This window comes from Pituophis catenifer, unplaced genomic scaffold (assembly GCF_029215685.1).
Source record: "Pituophis catenifer annectens isolate HBS135680 unplaced genomic scaffold, rPitCat1.0.hap2 SCAF_5, whole genome shotgun sequence".
NCBI lineage: Eukaryota > Metazoa > Chordata > Lepidosauria > Squamata > Colubridae > Pituophis > Pituophis catenifer.
Window position 1 is genome coordinate 46,052,877 of NW_027256885.1, and position 9,023 is coordinate 46,061,899.

The 9,023-nt window shown below is 39.0% G+C and overlaps 1 protein-coding gene across 1 annotated transcript; it reads left to right on the top strand.

The window, feature by feature from the left end:
• The first annotated feature begins 2,790 nt into the window (after positions 1-2,790).
• LOC139317674 (E3 SUMO-protein ligase KIAA1586-like) lies at positions 2,791-6,517 on the top strand. Its single transcript, XM_070944753.1, has 4 exons — positions 2,791-3,527; positions 4,060-4,123; positions 4,337-4,343; positions 5,718-6,517. Exons 1-4 carry the CDS (start codon positions 2,791-2,793, stop codon positions 6,515-6,517), a joined length of 1,608 nt encoding a protein of 535 aa, XP_070800854.1.
• The last annotated feature ends 2,506 nt before the right edge of the window (positions 6,518-9,023 follow it).

The following is a 9,023-nucleotide window of genomic DNA, read 5'->3' on the forward strand; positions in this document are numbered from 1 at the left end:
AATGGCTGAATATTTGATCCTTCATACATCAAAAAAATACAAAGCTAAGGGATAAACAAATAAAAAACAGATTTGAAAAAAGAAAAGGCTCAGGAAAGAAAAAGATTGAAAGTGTAAGAAAGAAAGAGGAAAAGAAGGAAAACCGAAAAAGAATGACTTCCAACTTTCTTTGGTACAGATATAAGTAAAATATATATCAAACTCTTACTCTAAGATTAACATTTGTCTACATTATTTCCATAATCCCATATCTAATCATCAAAGCCCAGATCAACTTTTAATTTCAGTTTCTCACAAAAAGTCCAGTAATGGTTCATATCGCTTTAATCACTATTTGTTAAGGAAACCACAACTGATTTATTTAATTGCACCAAACTCTAAATAAAACAGGAATGGAAAATCCTAAACTCTAGTGTTCATGCTTCTCAACTTTGGCAACTTTAAGGTGCATGGACTTCAATTCCCAGAATTCCCAAGGCAGCATGAAGTTTGCCCAACTTAAACTTTCCAAGACTGAAAAACGCTGATCTACAGATAGGGATTATTCCATTCCTCTTTTACTGGTTCCTACTTACTTATGAGCAATGATAATGCAAAAGCCTCACTTCCACCCCATCCCAGAGCAACCACCATTCTCTCACTAACCTGCTTTCCAGCTCCGTTCTCCTGCGTGCAGGGCAACAAAAGAAGACCATGTGGCTACCAGTTTAAAAAAAGTTCAGTCAGACCTTCCAACTTCTCGGGGAAGAAAAGATCTCACGAAGTTGGAAAGTCTGACTGAACTTTTTTTAAACTGGTAGTCACATGGTCTTCTTTTGCTACCCTGCATGCCAGAGAACGGAGCTGGAAAGCAGATTAGTGAGGGAATTCTGGTTGCTGCAGGATTTTGCAGGAGGCCATCCAGGCCAAAAACAGGCCGCGGGGGGGGGGGGGGGGGCAGCCTCCCAGCTGATCAGCGCGGTCGGTCTATTCGCCGCCTCCCAGCTGATCAGTGCAGCTCCCAGTCATGCCCCTGCAGCCTCCCCACCCTGAATGGCAACCCCAGTGGGCATGGTGTGGGGGGCCATCCAGTGGTGGGATCAAGTGGTTCACCGAACTACGCAAAAAATCAACAACTGGTTCGGATGAACCCATACGAATCGGATGAATCCCACCACTGCTTGGAGGACACTTTTGTTACCCAGCTTGTGGTATTCAGTGTCATGATAAACAAAGCATAATGAGGAGCAATTACTGATGGGGTTGTGGCAAAGTGAATAAAGGTTCTGGAACAAAATAGACACAAGAAATGGATGCAACAGAAGTGGTAAGTTATAGTAGCTCTTCTCTAAATGGGTGCAACAGCTGTGACAGAATACAGGTATGGGGTGAAATGCTCCCGGTTCAGACCGGTTCGAGCGATCCGATAGCGATGGTGGCGGGCAGTTCGGAGAACCGGTAGCAAAAATCCCTGCCCCCCCGCTCATGCCCACCCAATCGCCCGGTCGCCTGCTTGTCCGCTTGTCCGTTTGTCGCTCACTCACTCGCTTTTCCTGCCACTCAGCACTTCCGCTTCCACCAGTTGCTTTTCCCGCCACTCAGCGGTTCCTTCCGGCCCACCCACCCCACCCCCGGCCTATATAAGTTCCCCTTCCTATGCGGCCCAGCCTCGCCTCACCTTGCCTCGCCTCGCCTTGCCTCGCTGACTGCTGATCGCTCAAAAAGGTAAGCATTGCCGGTTGTGGCCTAGCATGCCGCCCCCCCCCCCATCCCCAGGCTCACGTAGTTCATGCAGCCACCGGGGATCGTTTGCAGGCCTCGTGCTACCCCCCTGGTCCCCGTGCTTGCCTGCCTGGCCTGGCTAAGCCGCCTAGCTAACCACCCACCTTCCCCCCCAGCCTCCAGCTTGCTTACCTTCGCTCTTCGGACCAAATCCCGAGCAGCTGGCCGCAATGCCTGCCTTGCTTCGCTTGCTGCAATCCCTGCAATCCATTGCATCAGCAAGCAACTGAATCTCCCTGCCTGCAATCAAGCTCATCGGTGAGCAGCTCTATCTGCCTGCCTGCCTGCCTTGTCCCTTCAATTGGGTAAGTTTTTTTCCCCTTTGGGAGCTTAAAAAAAATAGTTAATTGGGGTTTTTTTTCATTGATTTTTTTTAGACGTAGCCATTTAAAGTTTAGGAAGTTTTAAATTTAGCTGCTTTTATATAAAAATAATAATAAAATAAAATAAAATAAAATAAAATAAAATAAAATAAAATAAAATAAAATAAATAAAATAAATAAAATAAAATAAAATAAAATAAAATAATAAAATAAAATAAAATAAAATAAAATAAAATAAAATAAAATAAAATAAAATAAAATAAAATAAAATAAAATAAAATAATAAAATAAAATAAAATTAATAAAATAAAATAAAATAAAATAAAATAAAATAAAATAAAATTAATAAAATAAAATAATAAAATAAAATAAAATTTGTGCAGCTTTCTGAGATTTTGTGTATTTCTGTAGTGTTTCACTCTAACTACACAAACACACAAAATCTCACAAAGCTGTATGTGGCATTTTGTGTGGATAATGTGTAAAAGTTGGTTTTTTGGGCTTTTTGAGGCTGTGTGAGGTTCCTGCTTGTTGCAGGGGCCATTTTGGGTCTAGCACAGCTGCTTTTACATTGTGGGTGAGCCAGTTGTGTTGTGTGTGTGTAAAGTGTGAAAGTTGGTTTTTTGGGGCTTTTTGAGGCTTTTTGTGTGCTTTTACATTGTGTGTCATCAGCTAACAAAGCTGCTTTTTTTTCTTTTTGTAGTAGATGCCGCCTTTAACAGGAAGGATGAAAAGGCAACAGACTTTGATGGGTTTCTTGGCCAAGAAACCAAAACTTGAACAACCACCAGCAGAAGTGGAACAAAAACCATCCCCGGCGCCACAAGCACCACCACCTGAAACTGGAGAAAGCAGCAAATCAAGTATAGAGTCACCCGCCGCACCCAAAATCGGAAGCATTCTTCCAGACTGCTGGACCATGCAACAGTACAGCTACTTCCAAGAGAAGTATGATGGCTTGGAAGTTTCAAACAAGAAACTGGGTTGTACATACTGTGCGAAACATGGCTTCGCAATGGAGAGCGGTATTCATGTGTCCAAAGAGTGGAAGCTTTTGAAGATTGAGCTGGCTGGGAAAAACAAGGAAGTGCACCAGGCGTCTCTCCGGAAGAAAATGAGAGAACATTTCGTATCGAAATCGCACACCATTTGTAGAGACAATGTAAAACAAGCTGAGCAGGAAGCCATAACAAAAGCAATGGACAAGATTTCTGAAAGGCAATTTGGCACCACTTCTAAAATGTTCAAAACTGTTTACAGCCTGGCAAAAGCATGCAGACCAATTTCAAGCATAGAGGAATTGATAGAATTACAAACTGAAAATGGAGTAGATCTGGGAGTAGGATTGCATTCAAGGTCAACAGTTGTGAAAATAGTTGAGTTCATTGCAAATGAAATTAAAACCCAAATGTTTTCCAGCATCATTGCACGGAATCTGAAGATATGTCTTGTTAAGGATATTGGTGTTGTGTTACCAACCAGCAGAGTGTAGAGCACAGAGAAACGTTGCTGAGAGCAATGAATAAGAGATATGCAAACTGGTTTATCAAAAGCTTACTTTATAGTAGAAAAACAGTCTCATAGTCTTTAAACAAATTCCAAGTTTTTGCCAGTTAAATCAGTCCAGTAGTTACAGATATCTTCTTACCAAACAAACATTAGTTGGTTAGAATAACAAACTCACTCTGGTTCACAAACCACGATGGTAGCATATCCATCAAACGATGATTACAGATAGCAACTCCTCTCAATGGTAGCATATCATACTCTGGTAGCATATCATATCAGCTTCATCATCAAACTGAATACGTTACAATACCTTGCTTAAATACTCTCACAACCAGTCATTACCTAATTACAGCATGACTCAGCATTACAATGAATACCTTTAAAGTCACATAATACATTTACAGATTAAAGTAACAGTACACATATATTGCCTGGACAACTAGTTAGGCTCAAACCATATCCTAACATGTCTGATCATTGATGAAGCCTCAACAGTATCCTGCAAACCAGTTCTGATAGTTTTCTTAAAAGTTGAGGACTCGTGTGTTTGATATTTTGAGCCCACTTGATCATCGTTTCTTTGACTGTCTCTTCTTCCAGTTTATAGCGTAGGAGAAATTTATAAATTCTACTAATTAATTTATTTTCTGAGTCTAATATAATTTTATCTATTTCTTGTTTTTGATTATAAATTTCATATGTTTTTATATGCTCTCTATATTTGGATTGTATTTGAGTGTAAGTCCACCAGTCTATTCCTCTGTGTAAGTCTGTCTCCAATTGTTGTTTTGTCTTTAGTTTGCCTTGATAGTCAATTATATCTTTATATCTAATTATTTTTGTCTTATCTGTTAAATTTGGGTGCCTAATTGATTCAGCCGGTGCTAACCAATTTGGTATCTTCATATAATGTTGTTTTTTAATTTTAAGCCAAATTTGTAATAGTGAGTTCCTTATTGTATGTGTTTTAAAATATGAATGTGATTTGTATTTCTCATCCCACATAAAGGAGTGCCAGCCAGTTTGAAGTTCGTGTCCCTCAATTGTTAAAATTCTAGAGTCCTTTAATTCTATCCAGTCTTTAACCCACGATAGTACTGCTGCTTGGTAGTATATCTCCCAGTCAGGGAGTGCAGTTCCTCCTCTATCTTTTGTATCCTGAAGCAGTTTAAATTTTATTCGTGGCCTTTTCCCTTGCCAGATAAATTTAGATGTTATTTTGTTCAGCTTTTCAAAAAACGGTTTATCTAATTTAATTGGGGTGACCTGAAACAAATATAAAAATTTAGGTAATATAATCATTTTGATGGCCGAAATTCTTCCTAGGAATGAATTTACCTTTGGAAAAATGGGAAAAGTTCTGGCAGGTAAACCTAAAGTTAACGAAAGCAACGGCGTACAAGGAAAACCAACTGAAAATGTTCTATCGGTGGCATATGTCTCCAACCAGATTGGCAAAAATACAACCTAAAAATAGCCCAATTTGTTGGAAGTGCAAAAAGGCACAAGGGACTTTTTATCATTTATGGTGGACGTGCCCGGCAGCAAAGAAATTTTGGTCTAACATCAAAAAATGGTTGGAACAAATAACAAAAACACAGATTGAAAAAGAACCAGAAACATTTCTATTAGGAATATTTAACAAATCATACCCTAAGGATATCAAATATCTTACAATTCACATATTAACTGCTGCAAGAATAACCTACGCAAGAAATTGGAAGCAAGAAAAAATACCAAGTGAAACAGAAGTAATAGGGAAAATTTTAGAATGCGCTGAAATGGATAGGTTAACCAAAGAATTACAAGAAAAAGAAGAATCAGACTATTATAAAATATGGAATAATTGGTATAATTGGTTAAAAATTAGAAATATACAAAAAATATAGGGGATATATTACCGATTGATACATATATATCTAATAAAAAATATTATTAGATTAAAGAAAGGTGAAGGAATATATTATAAGTAGAATTGTAGAACGTCACTCTGAAAAAATGCTTAAGAAGAAATTATATTCTTTTTGTGTATATGTTGTATAAATGTTTGTTGTGTATATGTTACGTATGTCTTTTTTAATATTTATATTCAATAAAAACTATTTTATAAAAAAAAAAAAAAAGTTGAGGACTCAGAGGACCCACCAACTATTTTTGTCGAGCTTGTTGAATTGAAGAAACAAGATGCAGAGACAATATGTTCTGCAGTTTTTGAAAGTTTACATAAGGTTGGCTTTACCCGGGACTACCTACAAAAAAATTTGATAGCATTCTGCTCTGATGGTGCCAGTGTTATGCTTGGGAGAAAATCTGGAGTGAGCACCAGAATAGCAAACGAGTTTCCAAACATCATCATATGGCACTGCTTGAACCATTGCCTCCAACTTGTTTTAGATGACACCATAAAGGAAATAAAGCAAGTAAATCATTTAAAAAATTTTATTGATAAGATATGCTCTATTTTCCAGCAGTCCAATAAAAACCGAATTGAACTTGACGAAATATCTGAAGAACTTGAAATTGACATCATAAGGATTGGTCGAGTTTTTGGGCCAAGATGGGCTGCCTGTAGTTTATGGGCAACCATAGCTGTGTGGCGTGCTTATCCTGTGCTACATCAATATTTTCATGGGAATGCAAAATACTCAGGTATGGCTGCCTGTCTGGAAAATAAATATTTCTTAAACGATTTGGCATTGACGATAGACATTATGGAGGAAATTTCACTTCTTTCAACTGCACTGCAAGCACGCAATACAGACATAATAAAAGCTGAAAAACTTGTGAGAAGATCAATAAAGGCATTTGAACTGCTAACAAAGGGAAAGGGCCGATACGAAAGAAAAGTTGAAGGACTAATTACCTCAGAAACTTTCAGGAATATAAACTTCATAGAAAACCATCGATTTGTTGGTCTTCATTGAGAAAGACTTTTACAAAGTATCATCAAAAATTTGCAGAAATGACTGATGGACTGTGAGCATTTAAAAACTGGGAACCAACTGCAAGACACCACAAATAAACTATAGTTTCTACAGTTTTTGGTGCCAGAGTACTGGGATTTTGAGGAAATAGTCGTTCCATGGGCAGCAGCTGAAGAACAACTGCGCACATTTAGTGACATTTTCAACTACAACATTGACATCAACGACTATAGAGATTTTGTGGAGAATGTCTTAAAAGATTCAAAGAGGTATGCAATTCCTGACTGTTGTGACCCCGACTCCTGAGCCTGTCCTAACAGAGGAAGAGGACTCAGAAGGTGACGGGGAGGAACTGATAAGGCCTCCCTCTCCAGGACCCTCCTCTCTGGCAATGCCTCAGGTTCCATCCGAAGGCCAAGAGGAACAGCCTGGGATATGCCAGGAGGAAAGCATATCGGAACAACAACAGATAGGGAGCGAGGATGATGAATCCTAGCTTGATCCCAGGCAGCGTCGGAGGGAGAAGTGTGCGCAGCAACGAAAGAGGCGTGGGAGGCCCAGAGATTGAGCTGAGTCACTGAGCCACACCCCACAAGGAATAAAAGTGGGTATGATTGCTCTTCAGGCTTTGTGACGGTCAAAGTTAAAAACCTGAGAGTCACATCGCGTTACCTGAAATCTGGCTTGTGCATATTTGGATTGGACCTTGGCTAACTCTTGCTTCGTGGATTACTTTTTGCTACTGAACCGGACTGAGGATAAACTCTCTCTTGCTTACTGTGAGTGAAAACTGACTTGGCAGGCATTTCGCAGTTTACTGCCAAAACTCTTATCTGCAAGGGTTTCTAGTCTGATTGCTTAATAAAATATTGGCAGGCGTGCCTGGTTGTGTGTTTGCCTGTGTGGGGAAGGGGGACAGAACACTGACAGTATCAAAAAAGCAAAAGATATTGTCAGAACAATTGCAGTGAGTTCTGCAGAAGTGGAAAGGGTTTTTTTGAAAATGAACCCGATATGTTCAGAGAGCAGAAGTTGCCTAGCCGTTTCCAATCTAAGCAACCTCATGACCATCAGCGTTACCGGACTACCTCTTCCAAAATGGGACCCTATTCCTGCAGTGAAAAAATGGTTCAGAGAACACCATTGCTCAGCCAATGATCCGCGCATCAAGTGCAAGAAAAGTGGAAGTGAGGAGAGTGCCACTGAAATAGCTATGTGGAAACATCTCAAAGCTAAAGACGACTAACAGTTTTATGTAAGTATTTATGTACCTCTTTTATTGTTTTTTTTATTGTTTTGTGTACTTCTGTTATTCTTATTTACATATTAAATGGTTAAATTTGCATATCATGTTATATCTCCTTGTAGGTCATTATTATCAATGGTGCAAGAAGCGACATTGAAGACAACACTTTTTTTGCTCCTATGTAAGTATTTGTGTACCTCTTATTGTTTTGTGTACTTCGTTTATTATTTAAGAATTTATTGCATGAAATAATTGGTATATCTTCTTTTTGTAGGTCAAAAAAGGGCAAAGAAGTGACGTCGACTTGGCCACACCCACCTGCCCACCAATTAAGCCACGCCCACAGAACCGATAGCGAAAATTTTTAGATTTCACCCCTGCCATTACCCCTCAGTTTTTGAACCTTTAGCTGTTTTACATTAGATATTCTCAATATATTATGGGCATTGTAGCATTGAGTATAGATTTTTATTAGATGCTGATGACATTTTGATTATTCTGGAGAATTATTTAATGTCCCTACCAAAGCTTGTAGGAGCTATGTAGCAATATAGTTTATATATTGGTGGATGTATCAACACAGCTCCTGTTCACCCACATTCCTTCAAACCTCCATTTAATTTCCGGCTTCACACCTGGCTATCTTCTGATGAAGCAGAAGGTAAAGGGTGAGAGACTGAAGTTCAGCTCTCAAAGGATGGAAAATGGTTGGGGGGGAAGGGAGATGAAAGCTGCAGGTGTTGGAAGAAATATACATCTGATTAAATTCCAAGCAGGAGAAAGGCACTGGAGACAAAATGGAGGCTGGAGGCTGATTGGAAAGAGGGTCCATTTATTGATGAAGCAGAACCACCGAGCATGTGTGATTCTGGGTAGCTGACCACATGGAGTTGAGAGTGGGAGGATATAAGGGAATTAAAAAATAAAATAGTAATGAAGGGAATAGTAATAAATGAATATAAACTTGTTATTCTATTGTATAATATATGTTATGCTGCTATAAAAGTATTTTATAATACATGCACCTATGTAAAACATATGTATGAAATCAATTGTATCCTTCCTGCATTAAGATCTAAATCCTTCATAAATCCTTTTTCTTTCTTAAATGCCACCCCGTTTCCCCAGGAATTGGTACGTAACTACAAGAACAATCCACACACCTTTTGTGTGGTTAATAGGGGACCAATTAGTGGCCAATTAGGAAGACAAAAGGAAGGAGTCTGTCTGTTGCAGGGGGATGTAGATCTAGATTAGGGT